This window comes from Strix aluco, chromosome 7, assembly GCF_031877795.1.
Source record: "Strix aluco isolate bStrAlu1 chromosome 7, bStrAlu1.hap1, whole genome shotgun sequence".
Lineage (NCBI taxonomy): Eukaryota > Metazoa > Chordata > Aves > Strigiformes > Strigidae > Strix > Strix aluco.
Genome location: NC_133937.1, coordinates 37,892,520 through 37,919,562, shown reverse-complemented (window position 1 = coordinate 37,919,562; position 27,043 = coordinate 37,892,520). Strand labels below are relative to the sequence as shown.

The 27,043-nt window shown below is 45.0% G+C and overlaps 1 protein-coding gene across 6 annotated transcripts in view; it reads left to right on the top strand.

Annotated features, from left to right (window-relative positions):
- CTBP2 (C-terminal binding protein 2) overlaps nt 1–27,043 on the top strand; it is a 143,621-nt gene that overhangs the window by 83,820 nt on the left and 32,758 nt on the right. Inside the window, exon 1 of one of the 6 annotated variants that reach the window (XM_074831496.1) lies at nt 12,322–14,385. The exons of the other annotated variants lie outside the window; for them this stretch is intronic. Within the exon in view, the coding sequence (XP_074687597.1) occupies nt 12,693–14,385 (1,693 nt within the window). The 5' untranslated portion in view covers nt 12,322–12,692. Of the gene's footprint in view, nt 1–12,321; nt 14,386–27,043 lie in introns of those variants that run through there. 6 annotated transcript variants of the gene reach the window in all.

Genomic DNA, 27,043 nt, shown 5'->3' with positions numbered 1-27,043 from the left:
AGGGGTGTAGGGATAGGGTGAGGGGTCACGGTTTTAAACTGACAGAGGGCAGATTTAGATGAGATCTAGGGAAGAAATTCTTCCCTGTGAGGGTGGTGAGTCCCTGGCACAGGTTGCCCAGAGAAGCTGTGGCTGCCCCCTCCCTGGAAGGGTTCAAGGCCAGGTTGGACGGGGCTTTGGGCAACCTGGGCTAGTGGAAGGTGTCCCTGCCTGTGGTGGAAGGGTTGGGACTAGATGGTCTTTAAGGTCCCTTCCAACCTAAACCAGGCTGTGATTCAATCATTCTGTCCTTCATGACCACCCTGATATTAATTTGTCATGACGCTCTCCAACTGCATGATCCTACAGGTATGTCTGTTACTTCTTGTCTTGTAAGCCTGGCAGTTTCTTCCTGCTCTTCCTCAGTGCTCCCAACCTCCTCTGCCTCCCTCTGGGCAGCAGAAAGTAAGTGAAGCTCCAGGTTGAGGAGGAACCGTGGCATGCTCTGCTAAGCTGACAGAGCGTAGGCAAGATGTGCAATATTGCTGTTAGGCTGTTTTCCTTGGCTATTTTGCTGAAGGGAAGGTTCAGCTGCAGAATCCAGCCACAGATGGTTGTGCCTCTGGCTGGGCAACACCCTGGTCAAGGTGGCTTGTTGCAGTGTGTGACTCTCCCAGCAGCAATTTCAAACCCTCAGGGCAGAATCTCACCTGCCATTCATTTAGGAAACAACAACAGAGAGAGATAAAGTTGTAACTTTTTTTCTGTGCTACCTGTGGCAGAACAAGGTGTGCAGCAATACCTCCAAGAAACCCCAAGCTCAGAAGATGGTGGCACTCCTGGCGCATGGCATCCATCGCTCCCTTTGGGGCTCTGGTGCTCACACAAGGCATTCCTGGGCAAGGAAATAACTTGAAGCATCATTTCTGCTGCCCAGCCCGCTGCTTGCTCAGCTGTTCTTTATCCTTTGCTTCTGTGAATATGGTTAAAAAGTACTACCAGGAGCTAGACAGGGAGTGAGGAGCAGCCCTTCGCAGTTGTTGGCAGTGTCTTTGGGAACAGTCTGGGTGGAAAGCCAGAGGAGAAGGTGCTATGGCAGCGTGCAAGGTTGTGTTGTTATTTCCTCATGAAATGTCAAAACTTAACAGGGATGAGGCAGTAGTGGTAGCACATCCAGGATACAGGATGGCAGTGTCTTGTCTGTGTGTAAAACACGGGTTTCCTAACACCACTGAATTCCTCTCTGATGATCACAAGTGCTGCCTCTGCTCCATACCATTGCAACTGCGCTAGCCTGCTGTCTTCAACACCACTGCCATGAAATTTTAATGTCTGGCTTTATAGGTTAAAGTTTTCCCTGACATAATTTATGAGTCAGTTGAGCTTTCAACATAGGCCTCAAAAGTGGCAGCCCTGAGATGAAAGAAGTGCAAAGAGAAAAATAATTGCAAGGCCAAGTGAGCCCAGACATTTTCTGATAGAGTTTTTGCTTCAGGATTTCTTATTATCCAGTGGGAAATCATGTCCTTACACGTCAGTTTGTGCCACCAAAACTGTCTGTACCTTGCAAACTAGCAAAGTTTGCAGTGCCAAACAAGCCATTCATATTCTTTGTTTTCTTTCAAGTCCTTTGATATGTCTAATGGCCAATAAATGCCAGCACAGTCACATAATACTTTCAGTGCTTAATGCATGAGTCTCTTGGCTTTTTGACTTACTGACTTATATTCTGAGTGGCACCCTAGTGTCCTCTTTGGATGAGGCTTCTCGAGTGCTACCCGCACTTCATATTTCCTGTAGGAATTCCTCAAGTATTTACCGTCCAGTCACTATAGTATCCATGTGTGGCCTTAACCCTCCACATACCCTTGTTTATCAGTGGGAGTGGGACACCATTGTGGATACTGATGCCTCTTGGGTAGGTCTGCGTTGTTTGACACAATAGTTTGTCTTGAAAACCTTGAATAAGCATCTTCCCGTGATACGCTGACCAGTTGGGATGGTGGTTTTCTCTCCATTCTCATGTTTTCCCCATTGATTTTTGTGGCCATTCAAAGGAAAAGAAACAGGAGCACTTCAGTGACGTACGTGCATTTTCAGGCTGAAGCAGGAAACACAAGATGAACTAGGAAATGCCTTTGTTCCTGCAGCAGCCAGTTCAGTTGATTGCTTGTTATTTGTTTGTGGTGGTGTCCGTTGTTTGCTGGATTTTGACCAAGCCCTCGTTAAGGAGGTCGTGTGCTCTGAAGAGTTGACAGCATAGAGCACCTGGTGGTTACAACAAAGCACATATGATCTGAAAAGGAGCTGACATCAGCTGCTGCTACTCAGAGCAAAATCCACGTGTCCTGCAGCAGTCGGGAGACAACGTGGCCCTAGTGCTGCACATCCATGCATGTGTCTGGTCATCACTCTGAATTCCTGAGTTAGGGAGCTTTCCCAGCTGCAGTTGCTGAACCAGCCATAAATAACCCAACAACCAAAAATCTGGAGAATTTTCTGCTGGGTTAGTGGTCTGGTTTTCTCGCTGAAGGTATAGCAGGATGCTGGAAAGGTGCTGGGGAGCATGATGTGAATGGAGCGGGGAGCAGAGTGGGTAGGAGAAGGGTGGTAGCTCTGGTGGGAGCCTAAAGCTGGCTCATGTTTTTGCAAAGGTGGGAAGGGGTTTATGAAATGGAGGAGGGAATTTGGGGAAGGAAAGGATGGTTTCATCATCAACAAAGTTATCTTGACCATGGCTGCCTGAGGCTGGTTAAGTCATTTCAAGGGTGGACAGAAATTCTGTATTCCACATTTCCACCTGTGATGGAAGTCAATGCAAACCATATCCAGTAATGTTTGAATAAATATACTATGTAATGCTAGGTACACTGGTAAATATAAACCTGGATCTATGGCAGGGGTGCTTTTTACCTGATGTTTATTTCAGTTTCTCATCCATAAAAGTGGACTTAATATTTGCACTGTCAATTCTTGCTTGTGGTGCACTTTCTTATTAAAAAAAAAAAAAAGTCAACCCCCTTTAGAAATGCCCCTGAAGAATTGTAATGGTTCTGGCTTTTCAGCAGTATTTGAACAGTGTGTCCTTGAGGTCTGGGCTCACAAACCAATAACAGCGGAATATGGAATAGGTTCTCATTCAACAACTACAGTCTATTTGGGCTAAAATAACAGAGGAACTTGCTTGTGGAAGCAGATGGGAAAATGTGCTTAAAAACTACAAGGCAGTCAAAATGAAAGTTGTACAAGCAACCTGAATTCTGGTGTCCTCTTGTTTTCCAGGCCTTAGTGTTTTGTTAACACGGTATTGTGTAGGAAATAATCAGATATAAGATACTGTGGTATGTGTAATGTCAGAAAATGAGTTGTTTCAATGCTCAACACTTCTCTTCCAGACCATTGCGTGTCTGAGGGTCTCGGCAGTGACTGGGCAACTCTGGAAAGTGCCTGCCTCCAATTCTTGCTCCTTTGTATAAACAGTGGCCAACATGAATACCTTTGATATTTGGGTGGGGGAATTTTCTTCCATTCTTGCAAATTTGAATGCCAAGTAGCATCTGATAATACTTATTTTTACTGCTTAGAAATAGAATCTTATTATCTCAGGAAATTCTTATCACCACTAGTCATTTGACGAGAAACAATGAGTTAAAGATGATATCAAATGTGGAAGAAACTGCTTGTCCTGAGTAAAAGGGACTTATTTAGAATAAATATAGGCCTTTTTTTTTTTCTAGTGGATTTGAGTTTCTTTGTTCCATGAATATAAAACACAGTACAAGGATTTCCCCGCAACAATAAAGCTTTCTATATTTTTTTTTAAGTTTCCACCTCAAAGCACATAAACTATCAGGCTTTTAAGGAAGGATTGCTTACCCCATTTTGCCTAGAGAAAAGGCAGAGTTAGCTTGTCAGATCCTCTGCCGTTGCACCCTGTGCTGATTTATGCTAACTGAAGATCTGTCTGGCTGCTCCTGATGTTTTGTTCTTGTGAGAGTCCGTATGAAATTCTTTGACCTGTATGGAGGTTTCAAAACATTACTTCAAATTCATACCAAAGCAGGATTACACCTCGTTTTACCAATGTGAGCAATGAAAAGTATGCCATCCAGCAGTGCTTTTAATTACCCATTCGCTGATAGAGGCATAGCAGGTTTAGGAATTACTTGTCATTAATAGGTTTTGTTAAAATTTTAAGATTTTCAGAAAATAGGACAGAGTCCTATGGATGAAGAAAGTTCAAGCAACCTCAGTGAGTTCACAGGCATTATTCAAGCTTATGGACCTTACTCCACGATTTTCAACCCTTTTACTTGAATCAAGATCTCTCTGTATTTGTGCTTTGTGACAGAGGTACTGGGTAGCTCGTATCTGCAGGAATGCTGTTGTCCTTAGAGCGTGGAGGCATAGGCTGCTCAAATAGTCTGGCAGTTCTGTGTAGATTTTTTTCCTATACGTTCACTTACACGCAGTCTGTCTCCTGTGATGTGCCATAGAGGGATACGCATGACAAGATTTAGGACTTGAGCCAGATATGAAGCCAGCCTGACAAAATCCCCCAGGCACCCGGTAAAGAGTAGGACACATTTAGATAAGGTTACAGACAAAAATTTCATTAATTTGGTATGCAACTTTTTGGTAATAGATATGTGACTCAAGCTACTGCAAGAAAGAGAGAGCTCCCCTTTTCCCTGAGACTTGAGTGCTGTATGCACGGGAATAGAGAAAAATACTTCTGTTGTGTTCTCCTCGTGTTTAAGCCCACATTTATGGTAATTTAATATGTATCTGACTCTTAATTCTGCCTTGTGTTTTCCCATTTTCCCCAGCCTTAAGACAAGGTTCCATGTAACACGCTTTATAACTTCATGTCATTAATTAAGAAACAATTACAGCTGATGACTTCAATACCATCAACTTAATTTTCATCCTTACCACACTTCCCATTTAAATTAACTGGTTTAGGGATTAACATGTTGTCATTATATCTGGGTTTTTTTCTCGTTACTCTAAATCATCCCCCCCCACCCCCCCTCGCATTTAAAGATTACTCAAAAAAATTATAATATCCCCAGAATAAGCACCGAGAAGCCGCGTTGTTGGGAGCGGCAGCCTCGGGGCAGCCCTGTCGCCTATTCCCAAGCTCTGGAGTTTGGGAATGCTGCAGAAGCCACCTCCAGCATCCAGAGGGTGGAAGTTGACTGCTTTATCTCTTCCAAACATGTGATGGGAAATGATCAGTCCTTCGAGACAGATGAGAACAGGATGGATTTGCCCTCAAAATATCAGAAGAAACTCATATCTAACTGCTAAATTAGAATCTTTTAAGGACTGATGATGTTTGGATCTGGACCAGGCTTTTAGGTTTGATTCTGATTCTACTGAATATTTACTAGTAAATATTTTGACAGGAGTAGGACATCTGGCTATACTAAAATAAAGCTGCAGAGGAACACATTACACAACTTTTCTTTTATATTTCTTGGTATCCACAAACAGATGTAATAGATCGAAGTGCCAAAACAGTGAAGATTTTCATTACGACTTTTATATCTGAGGGCTTTCTTCAAAGAGCAAGTTTTCTAGAGTTGGCTGTGCATTTTTGTTGCCTTAAAATTAAACGACATTGATCATTTCTTACTGACATTTTTATATAGCCCATTAGTTTAACACTATTAATTTTTCTCTTTTTTTAGATTGTCTTTTTATTTTTTTAAAACAAAACACTCTCTGCTGCCATCTAGCACCTCAAAACTTACTAATAAACAGCTTCAGTTCACAAAATAGCCTATAGTTATAGATTGACATCCATTTTTGAGAGAACACAGTGTCGCTTCCTGCTGATAACAGGTATTTGAATCAGTAAATGAACCTAAGCAAGGGATGTAGGGCTGGGAGCTTCGGCCTCGGTGTCAATCCCATCAGGGAGCAGCCATCCCCCATAACCGTCCCCATGGATGCTGAGGGGCCACAGTAAGGCCTACCTGCAGATGTGGTCCCTCCACGTTTGATATTTGATTATTGCAATACAATAATACAAAATACCAATCTTTTTAAAAGCAACGCATAAATATTTTTTAGCTAAAGTAATATTTTCTCCTGGTTTGATTTGGTTTTGGTTTTTATCTGCCTTGGGTCTTCAAGGCAAGTATGTGTTTCAAGCTCTTGGCATCATCAGGGGAAGTAAGGCAGAGAGACACCCTGAACCCCAGCCTGTTTATCTCCTCAGGACTGTGTTACAATCTAGTAATTAATTATTTTTTATGCAAAGCCCAGACATGCATGGCAGAGTTCAGAATTACAATATATATTCATTTAACAATGGATTTCTCTGCTGCTTTCTGGGACAGATATAATTCCCATGCTTTTCATTACATATGCTATTTAAATCTTGATCCTGAATTCTTATTAAAAATGATGAGATTTGACCTCAAAGTCTAATACCCCGTTTTGGAGACAAGGTGCTTGATGTGATTTCTAGAGGATTATTTTTAAGAGCATTCGTAGATTAGATCTTTGCCAATAGTTGAGGGATGTGCCCAATGAACCTTGTCTACTGGCTTTTAGACTGCCGTTCAGCATCCAGATTGATTTTTATTTGGTAGTCTTTGAAAGCGTGTAGTTTTGTAGTGTAGGGATACATCTGATATTTTTATTATCCCTTTGTTGATGCAGGAATGTGACAGTGCTGTTTCTGCTAACTTTTATTGGAGTCTCCCCATACTTGAAGGCCAAATTGTTTCTGATTGAAGTTTCAAGAGCTTGTAGGGCTCATTCCAATGGCTCAAAGTGTGTTTTACAGCTGGGCTTCTTGTTTTTAACTGTGAGTGTATTTTAGGTGATTGCTAGCTTCCTGTATTTGTTACCTGTAATTCGATTTTCATCCTGACAGCAAATCACTAGGGCTTTGCCAGGGGAGCAGGATAACATGAGGTGACAAGTTACTGCATGCTCACCAGGGTGCTTCTGCACCCACTTTATTCTGCAATTAATACAAGGTAATTGGAGGCTGGGTGCCCTTCAGTGAAAGACAGGTGAAATGCCTCCAGCTGCAGAGTTGTTGGCACATGGCAGTGATTTGAGATGCGGCGCTAGCTGACTGGGAGGGTGGGAAGGAGCCTGTCTCCTACACCAAATTCCTTCCGAGCACAGAAAAGCAGCAGAGAGGCAAGCGGTCAGGTCCGCAGTGATCAAGTAAAAGGTCACTGTAGTTTCATTATGTGAAATGCCTCCGTGCGCCTTCTCAGCACGACGCCAGCAGGTGTGAGTGGAAGAGGCTTTGCATCCTCTCTCATCACGTTGACGTGTGGGGTTTGGGGGGATTCTTGGGAAATCACTCGGAACAGCACCGCAATACTGCGTTATCAGTTTTGAGAGTAAACGTCTGCTTTATTTGGCATGGGAGGTAGGCTCCTTTGCTGTGCCTCCACATTTATTTAGGTACGATATTGACCTTTTATTTTCCATATGCATGGGCCCATTTGTGTGTAGCCGGTGGGAACGGCAATTGAACCCAGTTACAGATTCCAGTTTGTGCGTAACATTTGGAGGCGGCGTGTGCTAGTGCATTCCTGTAGCTTGTAACGCCTGTGAGCCAACGGTTACGGCACATTTCTATCCCAGCGCCAGGGGGGTTGAGTTACAAATGGATGTAAGCTTTTCTTTTTTGCTTTAAAGTCATCAAAATACAGAGTTACATGAGGCAATGATTGTTTAATAATCGGCTGATCTTAAGAGTGTTTTGTTGTAATGCACCAAGTTGGTATTTGAGAGTGTTTTGTTGAAGTTACAAAGCATCTATGCTTTTGGTTTGGAAATTGGTAAAAGCATGTGGCATGGCTTCAAGCGCTGAGTGCTTTCAGATGCTGTTCTGTTCCTTTGATTATTGAAAATGATTCCGGCACAATCCTGCTAATTTTCTCTTTGTACTCCTCTAATTTCAGGAGACTGTTAGAAAGTCCATCTAGGCAGAGTGCTTATTGCCACTGTGAGAGAAATTTTTGCAGAGCCAAATTTTAGCAAATGCAGTAATTTCCAAGGATTTGGAACATTTTCTTCCTGCTTTTCTTATCCCAATTTTTTTTTTTTAATTTGTGCGTGTGTGTTTGCATGCATTATTCACTGTGCGTGCTATTCCTTTTCCTCTCCATAGCATCCATGGTATACCACAGTATAGTTTAGCACCAGCTCGTTTCTGCTTCCCTGGCGTCCTGCAAGCTGAACATAGGAGGACAGTGTTCAGAAAAGGCTTCCCGAGCTTTGGGGGTCATTAGGCACAATCACACATGGTCCTTGAAAGCCCAGGCAGTGAGGGCAGAGGCATTTATCCTCCCGGTAGCTTTGGTACCTTGTCACCTGAAAACATATGACAAACACTGATTAATCTTAACACCATCTGAATGTGATAGGTGTATATTATTATATGCCTCTTTGATGGAAGGGGAATCTGCGAGTAAGAAATTAAGCAATTTACTTGCTGACAGTGGCGGAACGAAGTATAAAGGCTGGGTGTCTTGATACCTGCTCTCTCCATTAACATGAGATATGTTTGTTCTCTAGAGGATTTTTCACTACTGGGGTAGGATTCCTTTGCCTTTAAATGAGAAATAGCCTTTCCAATACTGATGCACCTTACATTTTTGCCAAAAATGACATTTGGCATATTCACTACGTTGTTTCACTTCTGCTCTCTCCCAGAAGGAGATGATTTGGGAGAAAACTTCAACATTTTGCTACATTAAAAGTCATTTTTTCCAATACAAGATTTCCAAACAAGATTTAAACTCGTAATTGAAAAGTATTTTAAAATAATAAAAAGCAAAACTAAAACCAGTCTTCACTATTTTGTTGCACTGAGTAATTCTTCCAGCAACTTGCTTTCAGAATTTGTAATGAAACGTTTTAAATCAATGTGAATTAAATTTCACATCCAACCTCTCCCGAGTCAGTGCAGCAGACACCAAAAAATGTTGTTTACACAGTTGTGTTGCAGATTTAGCATCCTGATTTCTTATCATGGGTTTTATGTGTAAAACAGACTCTCCTCATGGGACGAAAACGGCACTTTCTAGCACTGTGTAAGATGCTTGTTTCATATCCACTGTGAGTTGTTTCCAGAACCAGATTTCATGCCATCCATTTTTGAAAGTGGTGTTTAAACTATGGGCCCACCTTTCTTCTACTCTGTCATTACATTTTTTTCAGAGCAGAATTCTTATGTAGTCATTTTATCACAGCAAAATTTACCATATATTAGATCAACACTAAACGGAAACTCAGGGTATTAAGTCAAAACTCTGCATTTTTCACGTGATCTGAAATACCAGAGCATTTAATCTCTTGATCAGCTCTTTTTTCTTTTTTTTTTTTTCTTTTGTGCGTGTGGTTTTTTCCCCCAAATACCTCTGGAATTAGAAGATAAAGGGAGGATAAATTTTCCGCCTGTCCCACAGTCCTTCATCTCCCACTCACGTCGGGAACCACCTCCGCTCCCAGGAAGTCCAGATGAGATCCGTTATGTTGGGTTGTGCCCCGGTGCCTCCATGTCCTCTCTTGGCCATTGCTGGCAGGGTCTGAATTCAGAAATAGCGACGGAGTTACGGGAATTTGCATAGGCGCTGCTTTTAAGAGTGCCAAAAAAAGAAAAGTAAAAGACCCTTACTGCCCAACCATAAATATTTTATTCCGATCATTTCTTATTCATGTCTTGATTCACTGGGGGTATAACATTTCCTTTGCTGCTGCAATGGCGTGGGAGGCTGCCCAGCTCCACGGCTCCTGGACTGTGGGGGTTGATGGCAGCTCTTGGTCAGCAAGAAGAGGGGCCAGCAGAGCCCTCCAAAGAGGACATCTGCCCCATGGCTGCAAGGAAAAGCACAAGTCCTACAGCCCCATCCCACAGGCGTTTACCTCTGCTTGGCTTGGAGCACAGGAATAGTTTATTTGTTCCATTGAGGTTGGCGCATATGGGATAAATCATCCATATTGATGTGTTCCCAGCGGCAGGTCTGAAGTTAAAGTTTCCTGGCTCCTGCGAAGCAGGTGTGAGAAGAGCACATCCTTCTGCCAGAGGGCTGCGAGGTTGTGCCCATGGAAGGACAGGCTGGGGCAGGGGCATGTGGGTGGTTTTTGGAGCCCAGGCCTGGGGCTGCTCCTGCGCTTGGGCTGAAGGGAGGTTGGAGGTGGGTCTTCTGGTCCTATTGTCACCTGTGTGCGTGCTGGAGCTGGGCAGGGCACGGCCACCAGTCACAGATCCCTTGGTTTGGGCGAGGCTTCTTTTGTGTGTCCCTCATGTGACCCAAGGGCTTATTAAAGTGTTTTGTTTTTTCAGAGGTAGTAAATGCTCAAAGCTCCCTTTCTGACTTCGCTTGCAGTTGTTCAGGATCAGCATTTTTGATATTTAATTTCTCAATGGTGTGGTTTTTGTCCATTGTCAACCAGGGCTTAACATGGTGGCTATTTTTTTTTAGTGATTTCTTTGAAGACAATGGTGGAAGATGCCCTTGATCTATAGACCAGGATTTTATTATTTTTCATATACATTTTTGGTAGCTTTCTTTTGCTGCTTCAGAACAAACAAATGGCACAGATCTCACTGTATCCAGTTGGGAATACATTTTATTCTTTAGCAAAATGTTGTTGTAATAAAATGTTTTTGTTTGTTAAAATGTTCTCTGCTTTATTTATAAGCCACAAACGTGTCTTCCCATTTTGACTTTCACAAAAGAAGAAATTTTCCAATGTGCCTTAAGTTTGTTAGCTAATTCAATATAATGCCAATCAGATATTCTCTGAGAATTGCATAAATAATCTTTTGAGGCCCGTGTTTTGCATGTCTGTGTAATGTTCAACATAATTTTAAAGACTGTGGTTCTTGGGGATGGAATTGGAGAAGAGAATGTTTGAAGAGGATTTATAATATTTACTGCAATAAAGAAATTTAGGGATTACTCAAAGATCCTGTCAGTATTTGGGTCAGAAATATAGCCCAGAGGTATTAGTATGATAGGCAAGTATAAGCATTAGACTGTATTAGTGATTTAGCTATCATAAAAGCACAATAGTCTATCATGTGATGGCGAGTGCACTAAACATTTATTGTGGATTAGCTGGGAAAAATGCACAAGCTGTCTTGCAAACAGACCAGGAAAGGTGACTGTTATTCCTTTTAATGGGTCTGTCCTGGAAGGGACATGTTGGAGGTGAAGAAATTTGTGATCACAGCAGAGAAAGGTGAAATCATTTCTGTCTGAATTTTTTTTAATTAAAAAAGAAAGCGTTGCCTCACTAGAAGTGGTTAGCAAAATAAGTAATGGTTGACCTGGTCTTCTTTGGAAAGGAATATTTGAGCATGAGCGGCATGTGATAATGTAGGTACATATTAAAATGGCTCCCCAGAACATCTCCTCTGAAAACAGTGACTATATATAGAATTTTTTCCTACATTCCCAAATAACAATTTTCCATGGTGTGATTCCATCTAAATCCTTTTGCCTACTCTAAATGTAAAGAAAGCTTAATCCATATGAATATTGAAATACTGCTAAATACAAATTGAGCTTTGTCTGATGTTTCTGAGTGTTTTCCCATCTCATAAACATGTAGTTTTTCCAAAGGAAGCTGGAGATAATAGGTGAAAGTCTACTTTTCCTTTTTGCTTTGTAAGACCAGGCTTTAGATCCTTTGATCCTCCCCTCCTTTTCTGTGACCTCGGCTGGGGTCTTAAAATTATACATTTCAGATTACACTTCCACAATTTTCTGTCCTGGGATGATGAAAGGATTTGCGTATTATGATAATAATGTAAAGAATCCTTTTGGAGCCTAGTTAGTAGGGCTAATTTGAAACTACAACAAAAAATGTAATTTCCAAAGCAAATTACAATATTCATAAAGTGTTAAAGAGATACCTAACTAATTTCTAATCTCTCTTGTATTCTTGAGTATCTTGCATTGGCCTTTTTTTAGGCCTGCCTGCTTGCTTCCATTTAATTTGTCCTTAGCTCTGTGTAGTGGATTAGCATTTCATCAGGGTGGATTAAGATTGAGCTGACACTGAAGCTTTCTTTTTTATTTTTACATGCGCATGTGTGGGGATGAGCGGATACGTGAACATTTTGTTATCTTATTGCCGATTTCTGGTGGGTGCTGGTGTGGACAGGAGCCCTCACCTAACCAGGACGGAGACAACTGAAACGGATGAAACGCATGTTAAAAAAACAACATTAAAAAAAAAAAAAAGAAAATCATTCCCTGGGGAGAAACTGCATTGAGGTTGCTGGCTGGGCTGGCGCGGGAGATTTCATCGGGTTGAAATGATGTCACATGGAGCGAGGGCTTTAGCGGTTTTATTTAGCTCCTAATCCCCACACACTGCTCGGCCAGTTGTCCATGTGCGCACGCCGGCCCCGGCAGCAGAGGATAAAGCATCTGGGCTGAGCGCGGCTGCCTCTTCTGCAGCTGCACTGCATGGGAAGGGTCTCTCCCTCCGCCAACCTGGAGCGACAGCGGCCGCTGCATGCTTTGCCTGCTAAGGTTTCAAAGAATTAATAATTCAGGCAATGCTTTGAAAGGCAAAACCACCGATCGGTGGTTTCTGAAGTCCCGGGAGGGCTCAGGCAGAGCGCAGTCTGGTTTTGATGCACGCCGGAGAAGCGCCGAGAGGGAAGGCGCCTCCTCTTCTCCGTTTCAGCAGGAGCAAGCGGCCTCGTGGCGATGCCCATCCCCAGCAAGCACCCCAACATCGGCCGCTCGCAGAGCTGGGACGCTGCTGGCTGGTATGAAGGCAACTGGGAGAACGAGAACGCCTTCGAGTACCAAAGGCCACCAGGACGGAGGAGCTCCCTGACCTACAGTGGCGAGGGCGGCTGGTATGAGCCGCCGCGAGCTAATGATATCATCTTGCAGGGCGGTGCGGAGCTGAAGCAAGAGGCGTACCCGTACCAGGATGCCGCCTTCGCCCCAGGGCCCCTCAGGAAGGGCTCCGTCCCCGACTTCGCCTACTGCGACCGACAGGCGGCCATGGCGGGCCGGGGCTCCCTGCCACCCCAGGATTACTACAGTGACCCATCCCTCTCAGCTAGGTCGCCTAAGGACCCCCGTTGCTACCGCGACCACATGGTGAGCAGGCCACTGGCAAGCTACGGGGCGCCTGGCAGTCGGCTGTCCTGGGACCAGGCCCCAGGGCGCCCGGCCACCGTCGCGCCGCTGGAGGCCACCCGCCTCTACAGGGACCCCAAGCTGGGCCTGGAGGGGCAGCAGATGCGTGGCAGAGATGTCACCCCGGCACGGTATGGCACAGAGCCCCTCGGCCCACGGTACGCAGCAGAGCCGCCCACCTTTCCCGGCAGACAGGCCTACGGCGATGGGGCGGAGCGGCCCCCCGAGGCGGCGGGGGGCAGGCAGGCTGCTCCCACCTGCCTGGTGGTGGACCCTGCCGGTGGCAGCAGCTACGGGCCAAGCCGGGAGAGTGCCAAGGGTCCCTATGACAGCTACGAGACGGCGGTGGCGACGCCTTCCCACCCGCCAGTGCCCACTGCCTTCCCCGGGCCGGAGGGGAAGAGGAGCTTCGACCCCGAGTTTGTGGCTCTGCTGCGTGCGGAAGGCGTCTCAGAGAGCACCTTCGCTGCCCTGCTGCAGCAGGGCTTCGACTCCCCAAATCTGCTGGCCATGATGGAGGAGAACGACATCAAGTCCGTGGCTCCCAACCTGGGGCAGGCCCGCGTGCTCTCTCGCATCGCCCACAACTACAAGGCAGAAATGCAGCTGCAGAGGCAGGAGCGGAGGAGCGGGGCGCTGCGCCCCAGGACCCGCTCCAACAGCTTCAGCCACCGCAGCGAGCTGCCGGGCGACTACAGGGCACCCCTCGGTGCAGGGCCCGCCACAGATGGCCCTGCCGCCCCGCAGCCCCCACCTCCGCTGCCGCCGCTCTCCCCAAGAGCAGGGGAGATGCACCGCCGGCCATCCAGCGCCCCGACCCAGCACCTCCTGGAGACCACCGCCTACCCTGCCTCTGCGGGGGCTCCTCAGGGGCCGCACTTCCTCCCAGGTTCTGGATACAACACCCCCCTGCCTTGCAACATGCACCCGCGTCCAGCTTCTGCCTACTCTGCTCCAGCCGGCATGTCCATGACCACAGGCAACCCGCACGCCAGCCCCAAAACGGCCTACCCCACCACCTACACCGTGCCCATGGAGCTGATGAAGAGGGAGCGGACGGCAGCGGCGGCATCGCCGGCACCCAGCCCGCACGGCAGCCCGCAGCTCCTCCGCCGGCCGGGAGCGCCGGGGGACGGCAGCCTGGCACCCACCGGACCCACTTTCCCTCCCCAGCTCTCCCCGTACCCGAAGCTCAGCAGGCGCACAGGGCCCCCCGTCATCGTCTCCACCATGGCATCGCCTGAACCAAGTAATTTCCGAAGGGTCTTAGCCCATACGGTAGTTTAGAACTGCCTTGTTGTTGCTTACTTTACCCCCTGAAAAACCACAGTCCAGCATATTGGGGTTTCATGCCTAAATATTAGACACTTTCCTATTTAGAAAAGGAGGTGAATGGGATTTCTTCGCGGGGCTGCGCTGGCTGTGCTGATCTAAAGATCCTGACTGTCGCTCTGCCGTTAAATTCTAAATATTTTATTTGTTTAGACAACTTCAGTTAAAAGTGAGCAGTGGCTCAGATAATGCTTCCAGGGTTAATTTTGCCATTCCTGTTGTTTGTAGAGAATGGGAGATTAGATACTGTGCTGGGTGAGCAATTAGGACTACAGGGTTTGCTGCAGATTGACTTTTTACCGCTGTTATCAGGCACAAATGTGTTTCTCGGAGGAAATGGTTAGCATTGTTTTGACTAAATTCGTCAGATAGCTAATGGTGTTATTTCAGAATCGACTTACCTTTGGCCATTACCTAAGTCTTTTCTTCTTATTATTAATTTGCTGTTTTATCAGGCATACAAAATAAAACCCTTGATCTCCTTCTAGAGATGCTTTTAAGTGAAGTGATATAGCTGTTAAAGTAATAGGTCTGTGCTTAAAACTAAAAGCCTGTCATTAAGCACTAGAACAATAAAAATGAATGGTGGCTCCTTGTCTTCCCTTCCCCTTCTAGAAGTGCTCAGGCCCTTGGCTGCTCAGATGTAAAGCTGGATAAGCTGAGCAGGCTCCACTCCTCCACTTTGGAGATGTACATTGATGATAACGCTCGGAGCCTGACAGAAACAAACCCCCAAAACCACACTGCTAAGTACGAGGAAATGTGGCAAATCCATTCATTTGTGGCTTGGCTTGTTTGAAAAATGGGGAAAGAAGTAACTTGAAATGTTTTTTTCCTGGTAGACTCCACAAGCAGGGAATTTTGTCCCTGTGCAGTTCAGCTGAACTCCCATGCAAACAAGTCTCGAACAATGTGCTGTACCAGCGTATACAAAGCTTTAATAAAAGGATACCATTTATAGGCATAGAGACGGTGCCAAACTGGTGATGCCATTCTACAGGAATCTAAATAAAGAATGATTTTGTGAGTGGAAATGATAAAGTTGTCAAAATGCAGACACTTGGCGCACCCCTTTCCCTGGCGTACCATAATTACACAGCTAGGAAGTAGATGCTGTTTCTTTCATGCTTATGCATCCTTTATGTAGCTGGTGTAATGTATTGATTTCTAAAAAATCCTTAAATATTAGGCAACACGTTCTGTGCTGACATGGATCAGACACAAAAGTAGTACATCCAGGCAGTATTTTTAAATAAACAGTTTCCCAAAGCCCCCAAAAAAACCCCAAACTGACATAGTGCAGGGAACACAAATATGTTCATTTGTTTGTGGTACGTTGGATTGAGCCCGTCGGTACCGATGCAGTGAAAGCCCTGGTGTGAGGGACCGCTGGAGCCATGCATTGGGAGCAGTCTCCACTACGAGAAACAGACCTCTTCTTCTGTGTGTCTCATATATAAATTGAAAACCCTATTCTCTAAAAATCTAGATATTATCCCTTCCCTTTAAAAGAATTACCCGTGCGCAACAAGAGGAAGCCAGCAGCGTTTCTGTGCTGCTGAGCTCTTTCTCGCTACTCAACCCCCTTTTTTTTTTGCCTACGACCAACTCATTTGCATGAGGATGACATTTGTTGCTCCAGTAATTTCATCTGATAATGGCCAGTTTGCAAAGCGGATCTGAAAACATATTCCTTAATTATGTGTTGCTAAGCAACGAGAGGGTTTGGCCATAATCACAGAAAGATTATCTTCTCATTGAAGTCCCTGAAAGGTTTAGCTGAAGTAGGACCTGTAAAATTGTCTTCATTTTTATTTATTTCCCCTTTTTATTTTCCAAATAGCCTGAGAGGTTTTCTTCCTGTTAAACTATATTTTAAAAGTAGAAGCCAAGGTAAGACACATGGCAAATGGAAGGATATGGATTAAAAATGGAAGGCGTGGCGGTTTGTAGATGTTTGAGCTGTGCTGAGGAATTACTCTTTAAGGAACACCATTGCTAAGGAGTGTTCACACTTACACGTGAGGTGATAAGTGAATATTACAAATACGTTAAGATGTTTTTAAAACATTGAGCGGATGACAGAAACTTGACTAAATCCAGAAAAATTGTATTTGCCAGCATTTTTAGGAGTGATGAGCCTTTTCCTGACTGTAGCTTTGGCTGCAAGGTGAAAGCAAATTCATTATTAAACTCTGTCTCTAAATGGCTGCAAATATTTTCTGTCAGTATAGGTTAATGTCGTCTGAGTCAGCGGAGGGTTATAAAATGTGTGTTGTAGTCCAGTGATGTTTTGAAGCTTGTTGTATGGATAGGGGTTTCAAATAGATCATTCTGGTTATTTTTGAAGTCTTGTTGGACTGTGTATTGTAGTCTTTTTACAGTGAGTTGTTTCTAGATACCTGATTTGTGATTTGGTGGTGAGCTTTGACGCTCCATGCAGATTCTGCATAGCTACTGTTTACTGGAGTTTGGGCAGAGGGTTTGCAGGAAGAAGGCATCTCATCCTGCCCAGTGTTTCCGATGGTAGAGACGGTGTCCTGGACAGGGATACAGGCACATGCCACATGCTTACGGGCCCCTCGCTTCAGTACAGTTAGATAAGGGAAAATCAGCAACGAGATTTAGTGCTGCAGTTTCTTTGCGTTTCATAAAATAATTATTAAGAAGTCAGATAAATCGTCCTTTCTGGGAATTGTGGAGTTATATGACAAAAAGGTAGTGAATGAGCACCCTAAACCCGCTGCTGTGGCAGCAGAGTGAGTGGGGCATAGGAGCTGAGAGCGATATTTCCGGAGCCGAGACGGCTTCCCATCCTGGGAACTCCCCAACCACAGCTCTGGCAAAGCTGCTGCTCTCTGCATCACCGAGACCTTCTGTGTGAAGCTGTCAGAAATAGCTTCCCTGGGGAGAAACGTGCTGCAAGCCCGCTGCTCCTGCAGCCTCGCCATCCGTAATGTCACAGGTAGTGAACGCACCGAGTCACCTCAGTGGCAAGCAGGAAAAAGAAACCCTGCAAAGTCTGAGCAACAAAACTGTGTCGGGTGGCGGTCTGCTGGCGGGGCGGGTTTGCGGCCAGCCTCGTGATGAAGTGGGTGGTGATGCTGGGAAATAAGTAGTGTAGGTCAGCAAAGCTGGCAAGGGCAAACCGCCTCTAACAGTCACTGATCAGATGACTGATGCTACACCTCCAAAATGTTGTGTCTTCAAACTATTATGTTTGCTAGTATTTTTATTAGACTACTTGATTTATAGGTTTTATCCAATGTTTCAGTCTTAAAGCAGGTGGCTGATAAGAATTTGGTAGCTAGCCTAGACTTTTCCAAAACGAGGGGTTGGTCCCGATTTCTGTTTCTGATGATGGACTTAGGGAGCTCCAGTGAGGAGTGGTGATTCATTGAAAATATGTGTCTTGGATGTTTTTTCAAACTTTAGTTTACATATGAAGATGTAAAAGCAAATGATCACAGAGGGGGAGATGCTTCCCACAGGGATGAGGAACGGGGCTGTCCTGTACAGGTCAGGTAGATATTGTAAGGAGGGAGGAGCAAAATTACTTGACTGTAGGATTTGGTTAAAAGCCTGACCTTTTCCTGAGCAGGGAAAGCCAGGCTGAGCGTAGCTGCCTTCCTTGGACAAGTAGTGCTCTCCAGTGTGAAGGGGACTCATCTTCTCTGTTATCAGCTTAGAGCCCAGCTAGAAATACCTCTCACTGTGATTAGCTCAGCTCTGCTTATACTGTTTAACACTTGATTGTGATTCTTTTTATTGGTCTTTTCCACCCTGTGACAGATAAAAATTCTGTCAACTGCGCATCAGTTGCAGGCTGAAGCTCTTCAAGTGGGCAACCCCCAAAGAGGAGAGGGTGTAGTCAGGAGCAAGAGCCTTGATGGTTGTTCAAGGATGGTTAAAAGAGCCCATCAAGTGCAGTTAAAAGAGCAACATTTGCCCATTCTTTTAAGAGTACCGTGTTAAAATTGTCATAGCTTTCTATGGGCAGAGAGAGTTTACCGGTGGTATTTTATATACAATATAAATTTCATGAGCATTGTTGATGTTGGTTTATTCTTTGCCTAATGTACCATATAGCGGACAGCTTGAAAATCAACTTCAGTTTTTCTTCACTATGTTTTCTGTAGCATGTAATCACAATGTATACATGTAAGGCAGCTCAATTAACAACCCAGACTGAAACGGCACCAAAGGAAGCTCCGTGTGCTGAATAAATCTGATTTAATTTGCACATTGACCTGACAGACCATAGCAAGTCCTTGGAGCCATTCCCAGCTAGTGTGCTACTCCAGGTAAAGTGAGTCTGTGCTGCATTCCCTGGCAAAACCACAGCCTGATGATTCTAACTGGAATTGTAACTTCCATACAAAAATACGTGATTGAAATAAGTGGACGTCTCTTGCTAGTGTCTGCTGTCCTGATGATCACAGCTTCGTTTGCAAGACATTAATATGCAAAATGATGAGGGTACTAGCTGGAAATACTTGCAGTGAGTTTGGGAAAGCCCTTGAAAGGCTCACAAGGACACTCGCCAACCCCAGCTGGGCAGATGAGTGCGCAGATATGTATTGTGTGTGGATCTTAAACTTGAAGTCATCAGAACTGCTCCCATTAGTAGGGTAAACAGCTGAAGAACAGAGCGTGTGAGAGATGTGCTGAAAACTACCTTGATAAAATATTGACTATCTTGGCCAATATGCACACACGATTCACTGATTGCAGAGAATACGCTTTTAAAATACGTTTTTAAAGGTTGAAATACGCTTTTTATAATGGTTTTATCAAAAGCAATATAAAGTGTCAAACTCATTCCAGTTGCAATTCATTGACTTTAGTGCCATGGCAATAAAAATGAATTTGGCCTGTCGGAGGAGAACATGTTGTCAGATGCACAAGTGGTGTCGTCTTCAATTTACACTTTCCTTTTACCCTGTGTCTGTAGTTCTCTATCATTGTTAGGACTTTCATATATCCAGATCATTCTCTGACTATATTTGCTGACATTTTTTTTAGCTTTCTCATAAGTAGTTTCCATAGCTACAAACTTAGTGTTCACAGAGGGAAAAAATTTTAAAGGTTTCTGATCATTATTGTATTAAACATTTTTTATATTTCTTCTCCTTGTCTTTCTCATAGTGTTCCACTGCAGACCAGTTTAATGAAAATGCTGCACAACTGAATTGTCTGTTATTTTTAAAAGCGAAGTAGGTGCTGAGCTGAATCCTTAAAAAGCAGAAGACCAACATCATTAAGTCACTGATGTAGAATAAATGTTGCAGACGTAGGACATATATTAATAAGGTTTATATATAGCAACTGGCAGACGAGCTTTTGACTTTTGCACCTAAATAAAACCCGACATTAACAGCATTCCACTGGCTTTCGACAAAGAAAGATAATTTTTAATCTCTTCTGTCTGCTGTTTCTAGTGTTTTGTTAAAGACGAAATGTTACTTCTCGGGGTGGGATTGACGTGTGTTGTTTTTCCAACATTTAGTTCTGCCTCTCAAGTGGGGAGGTGCTGGGCAGCCATGCCCTGCCTCAGCACAGCCGGGTGGGTCCTGAGGAAGGGTTTGGGCAGAGGTGTGTTAGGCAGCGTGGCAGGACCCTCGCCCTCTGCACTAGAGCAGCTTTGTTTAGCAAAATAGGAGGTTTCTGGGTGCCTGTGCCTGGCTGGCATGACCACCAGAACCCTGTCCAGGGGCTTTGCCTTCTGCACTGGTAATCCAGTTAGCTGCTTCGGAGCAGGTGGAGCGGATTAGTGCCCAGCTTTCCTTCCTCTGCTCACTCCCCCAGTGCAAAGAGTGTCAAGGCCAACAATCAGCTTAACTATGGGTCCCATGGCACAGCGTAGCACAGCCCTAGCCCTGCCTGTGCCCCTTTCCATGTGACACAGCATCCTTGCTGCAGTTCAGTTCCCCAAGGTGATGGCTCCAAGTCTCAGGTAGTTTGGAGGACCTTGACCTAACCTCATTTGCCAGGCATAAATTTCATTTTTTTTGTTTGCAAGGAGTGTCTGCAGACCCCACTGCCAGATGCATCGTGCTCTGCGTTTGAACAGCCGATGCCATCGCTACCAGCAGTGGGGTCAGGGGTGGAGACTTGTGGTCCCTTCCCTCCTGTGGCATTCCCTCCTGGGAGCACCCCAGGCCCTGGGGGCGCATCTCAACCACCAAGGGTAGGCTGGCCAAGGGAAATGGCCTCTCGCCACGTCTTTCACATGGAAGCAGAGGCAGGGGCTGGGAGAAAAGCAAGAGTACAGTACTCTTCCTACAGTTCCCAGAAGCGTTACAGTCCCCGGGAGGAGAGTGGTTTAGGCTCTGTAATCCGAGAGATAAGCAGGTTGTCACTGTAAGAAAGAAACCAGCAGGGCTTACCTGAATGGTTGGAGCCAGTGGAGATCTTTGGTAAATACTGATATGAACAGCCAAGGTAGCACTCTCATGTTTTATTTATGTATGCAGATCCATATACACATGAAAATGGGGAGAAAAACTCTCAAAAATGTAATCAGTGTATCAGTCATTATCCATTTGGATTAGTACTTCTGCAGATTCTTCATTTTTTGCCAGAAGTGACTTGTTTTGGTTATCAAGCGATTTATTATTTCCTAGGTTGTCGTACTGACTTGGCAAGCAAATAAGCAGACGGGACTTTGCTTAGACAGCAAACACAACAATAAGTAATAATTTAGGATATATTTTCAGTGAAAAAAGTCAGAAAAAGAGTATCAAAGCTGAGGCCCCATTGAAACATATGGCGTGTATTTTCCAGGCGTGAAGGTGCTATCTCCGGGTGGGTTGCCTCCATGCCAAGGAGCACGTCGGGAGTCATAGGGAGGTGGGATGCAAGAACCTGGAGATGCCCTCTTGATTTCCTTGCTGGTCTTCTTAACCCTGGCATGTTTCCTGATGCTCATTCTAACACTGCAAATCCCTGAGCGGTTTCAAGCCACCTCCTACATGCTCCTTTACTGACCCTACAGATTATCAGCCTTTTCTTATGATGGTCCAGTCTCTTATTGGAGTCTCCCACTGTTAGCCACAGATTGAAAAAACTCAGGAATGGAAATGCCTTACGCAGGCATTTGTTGTGTTCTCTGCCTTTCTTTGAATGCTTTATTATAAAGTTTTAAATGAATGTTCAAAAAGTGCAGTAGTTCATGCAAGTGCCTGTATTTTGCTTTGTCAGTGAAAGGAATCTTGATTAGTATGTATTATGAAAGACAAAAGAGAGTCTTCAGTGTGGACAGCAGAGAGCTTATCGGTATCTGGAGCATCCTGTTGGGACACTGAAGTAACCAGGAAAGCCCAAATGTAGCCAGCAGTTGTGATTCAAGCTTTCCCTGTCTTTGAATTCTTGCTCGTGGTGAGTGGACTTGCATAAAGAAGGGAAGTTGTTATCTTACCAGCCGAAACAGTCGGCTTAAGAATCTTAAATTACCATTTCATTCTTGTTTGCAGCGGTTGTGGTTCTGTTTTATCTGCAGTCAGGGCTAAAAGGTCCAGAAACCAGAATTACTGTAATAACGCCGATGATTGCACTGTAATGCAATGCCAAGCAACCTGTCATGCTCTGCGTTGAATGTTTTCCCCTTATGGTTCATATTTAATCAGCAGGGGAAGGTGTTCTCTGGACTTACCAATCATCCTAAAAGCACAGGCTGCTGAGCACCAGTGTGGCATCTCCTGTGCCATGCTCTGACCAGGGCATGAGCCTGAGTATCATCTCGCTGGCGTGTGATAAGCAAGATACAGAGATATACCTTGTGGACTAGCAGCCCCACGCTATGGCTCATCAGCTCTTTTTTACTCCAGTTTTTGGTTCCTCAAGCTTGCATGAGAAAGGCCAACAAAATTAATATTTCTAATTTTTGGAGACTTTCTTTCTGGACAAGCAGCTTCCAAAATAGGACAGTGAGGGAAGTTGTGCTTCCATCTAAAAAATGGAAGTTTTGCCATTGATTTCAATAGAAGGATTTTACTCTCTCCTGCAAAAGCAACCAGCTCTGCATAACTTAACTTTTATTGCATTTCTTAAAATTAGATCTACAAAACCAATGGTTTCTTTAAGCAAAAGAAGCTGTAAATTTCATGCATCGAATGCCTGTGCATTATTAAAAATAATAGGTTATATTTGTCAAATGGATAATGAGTAGGTTTCTTTCTCTGTTTTTCAGTATTTTAATGAGTACAGGAAATGTTTGCTATTTATTTGCTTTCAGATTTTACCAAGGAGCACTGGAGATAATTGTCAAATTTCCAAGTGTGTATCAATATTTCATGAAGTACTGTTTTTCCTCTGTACATTGAGGAGTTAGGTCATTAGCACTGGAGCTGTTATTAACAGTCTGAAGCAAGACATAAAAAGGAATTCCGCCAAACACTTGCAAGTTTGCAATTGAAAATTTCCGAAACAAAATTCTAATAGATGGCTTACGGGCGAAATAAATATCGGTAATGTTGCTCGGTTTCAAATGTTGCACATTAAATCTGTTAGAGGATTTCTTGCTTGATCTCAGTTTCTGCAGCTTGTGGGCCTGATCCAGAGAATGCTGAGGCTTTGTCTGTGTGTGTGTGTTTGGCCCCATGCCCAGCACTTGCTACAAATTGGGGTGTACCTTACAGAGATAGGATATCCATCCACGTCATGCTTTGGAAAAAAAAAAAATTCCACCTTTCTGACTACCAGCAAATTAAATTCTGTTGAATTATTAAAGCTTAGATTTGCTTTTAAATATAGCACCGACCAGCACTGATGTTGACTATTTAGCGTTCGGTTATTTTTGCATGGTCAGCCTGACTTGGAGGTGGAGTACTGGCTGTGTGCTAAGAACTATTGTTCCGGTTTGGGTGTTTGCCATTTAAAAGGGGTTTAGTTGAGCGTATGGTTGAATGTGTTTATTTTCTACATTTCTGATATTTCAGTTGTACGTGAAATCATAATATCCCTGTTCTTGTTCTGATTAGGCGACTTACCACATTTTTGGTTTACTCAGCCTAAAACTGTGATGTGTCAGGCTGGCCTCTGCTCCTATTAATGAGCTCACTGTGATGCTCTCAAGAGAAAAACAGCTCAGACAATGAAAACGATTCAATAGTTATGGACCCACTGTGCTCTGCTCTAGAGAGGGTGCTGTACAAAAATAATTGATAAACTGTGGTGGCTTTCTGACTGCTATAAATGGCTGGGTTACCATACATGCTTCACCAGGCACAGTTGAGTGGCAGCTGTGTAAAGAGCAAAAATGGAGACTTTAAACTTGATTGAATTATGTGAAGTCCGGAGCATTAGTGTGGAAATCTGAAAGTGTACAGAGAGCTGGAAGGTGGCTGGAAAGAACATCCAGGTCTCCTGAAGCAGAAAAAGTGGTTCAGAGTTAGAGGTGATTAAGGCAGAAAGGGAAAAAAACCTGAAGCTTTTGCATTTCTGAGAAGGAAGCAGGAGAGGACTTCTAGCTGGAAGCGAGCGGGAAGTCGTGGGAGAGTCCCCGGCTGCCCTGGAGAAAGGGACCCCGGGCGAGGGGACGGGACATGCTGTGAGCTGGATTTGCAAGACCTGCAGAGCATGAGGTACAGAAGGAGCTTGTTGGGCTGCTCCACCACAAAAGCATGAATAGTGAGCAGGAATCAGTGGCTCTTCCTTGGAGAAGGAGGGATGGGGTCCCGCAGGAAGGGCAGAGGGCTCAGAGAAGATCCTCAGAAATGGCAGAAGACATCAGAACTGGCGTATCTATCTGCTTATATTTTGGGATAGTTTTAAGATTAGTGACACTATGGGCTACAATAAACCCAAGCAGGTCACTTGTGAAAGCTAATAGCGATGAGAGTCATGGCAGCAGTTGAGGAGGAGAAAGAGAAATGGCAGTTGTGCAGTATTAACACGGCAAGAGTGTGTGGAGGTGATGAATTTAGTCATGGGTCATTATTACAGAGTTCCAGACTGTAAGCAGAGGTATTCATCAGAGGGAAGGTAGTGCTTCGGGTGAAAAACAGGTGCTTTGCTAACTAAAAATCACCTTGTAAAGGACTTGCAGCTGTGAGAGGTTTGTAAGAGAAATCCAGAGCAGATCCATTCAACTGATTGTTCTTTTAAGGTGGCACATAAGGAGGAGGGAGTTTGGGAAGCTGGTAGTAAATACGGCTTTTGTAACTTGTGCTTAGTTCTGAAACTGAGTTTTTTCTCTCTCTCGGTAGTTGTTTCATGGTAGCAGATGAGCTTTGTCCTGGGAAGTGCAAAGGGAAGTCCCATCCTACTGTGGCTTCTCTCTTCAGTACAGCTGTGGGACTGTTCGAGCAGAGGTTGGAGACAACGCGTAGCTACGGTGTTATGTCCTTAGTGGTGCATTAGAGAGGAGAGTGGTGCTGAGAAAAGCGAACCTGACCATTTGGTACCCACCCATGTGCATTTGTGTGCAGGCGGGCTGAGGCAGGGAGAGGGATGGGATCAGCGGAGAGGGAGACTGGCCTTTCACAGTTGTGAAGAAGGCAGGCACATCGGCAGAGACATATGGAAAGCAGATCTCGCAGAAGGATTGGGAGAAACAACATTGGCTCCTACAAGGCTCAGTGCTCGAGAGGGTTTGCTCAGTGCAGATTTGTGTTACGCAACCGGTTTACGGTATGGGAAGTTGCAGAGCACTTAGTGAGAACTAAAGGAGATGCTCCACCATTCTCCCAGGGGGACAGCAAGTTGCTTCTGCTCCAGGAAGGAAGAGGCGTCCGATGCCAGTAAGGAAGAGTGCTGCTTTAACTCCTTCCGAAAAACCTCTCGCACTCCTCCCAGAGCCCTCAGGCTCCAGAACAGCAGCTGGACCAAAGAAGATAAGCAGTTTGCAATGCAATTCCTGTCTTGTTTTTGGTGGTCTTATGGTTCGGTCGTGGATTGCCTGCACCGGGTGCCAAGAGTACGTGATTCCTCTTGTGATGCCCCCTGTGACGGGGAGAATCTGGCCGTGCTCTGCGTACCGAGACAGTTTCCTGGGGAATCTCCAATTTCCTTTATTCCCACTCTGGGAAGTTATTAGGCATGCTGAGTTAATATGCCTCTTACCTATTTGTTTGTTTAATCCGTTCATAAGGCACATAGCCAAAGCACCGCAGTACTGAACAAGAAATACATACTAAGACATGCCGGACAGCCCAGGCAGCAGCCAGGCTGCAAGCGCTGCTGAGTGTAGGCAAGGCTGGAAACTGCCCCGCAGAGTCAAAGGGAGCTGCTTTCCTTCCGTGCAAACACATCTGGAGAAGTGGGAGAGGAAGGAAGAAAGTAGGAGAGCAGAAGAAAGGGGAAAATACCAGAATCAGCAACAGTAAGCCAACCAAAATACTGCAGTGGGACAGATGGTGCCCTAAAGGTAGCCAGTTTCTAGGAAAGTATTCCATGATTGGAACAATGCTGCTGGTAACATTCACAAAATGTTTGTGTTTTGAATCTTTTGTACACTCCTCTCAAGTTGGCTTAGTTACGTGCTTTGTTTGTTTGCCTCTGGCTTCTACCCTTCATGGTGTTAGAAATACCCTGCCTCAAATCCACCCAAATACAGCAGTGCCGTGTTTGGTAAGTGGGTCGTGAGCCCTTGGGGTCTGAGCAATGATTTTCAATCTGAATTTGGCAAAATAGCAAGTTAAATTTTTTTTTTAAAAAAAAACCCTGACTCTTAGATCCAAGATTTCACGCCACATCATTTTAAATTAATTTTCTCATAAACAGAGTGTGTAACCTGTGCTTTGCTGCTTTGTATCAAGCTGCACAGAGCTCCTGAGTGTCAGCTGTAAGGTGATTTTGCAGGTCTCCTGGGCCGATGGCCATATTCCTGCTGCAGAGGTGTTTGGGGCAGAGACCCTCTGAGGAGCTGCACCTCTTCCTCCAATTTGGGATGAATCTTTTTCATCTCCTGCCTGGAAGAGTATCGCGAGGCTATCCTCTGAGATTTTCTTTTTGGAGACACACTCCGAAAACTCAGCCTTCCTGCTGCCATCGCTCTCCCGTCACTGTCTGCAGACCGCCTGCTCCTCAGCCTCCCTCATGTCGGACACCCGTGTTTCATTTCATTCTGGTGGCTGGTTTGAAGCAGAAAAACACAAAACACCCCATGCTCTGTCACACAGGGTGGCAGCCTGCCACGGCGAGGAGTGTGCGCAGCCCTGGGAGGCCACAGCTTCATGTTCAATTACAGTAAGAGCATCTCAAGTGCACCCTTGGAAGTGGTCCACGACCCGTGTTTCTCCTTGGCCAGAGCCTTGTGCTTAGGAGAGGCATCAGTATGTTGGTTTTCCGCTGCAGCCAAGAAGTGTTTTCTCGTTTTGCCTTCCCAGTCTCCCCAGATGCACGGCGCAGCTGCCTCTCCCTCAGGAGTGCTGTTTTGGCACTGACCGTTTGAATTTCCGTAACGGGATGCTCGATCATCTCAGCACGACAGGTATCAGCTTCTTTCTGATCGCAGGTGTCAGGTGCTGGTTGGACTGACAGACCCGCACGCGGCCAGCACAGGGGAAAGCTGCAGTGTCTCCACCTGTGGTCTTCTACACTTTTCTGTACAGTTACCCACCTCTGTCAGGACA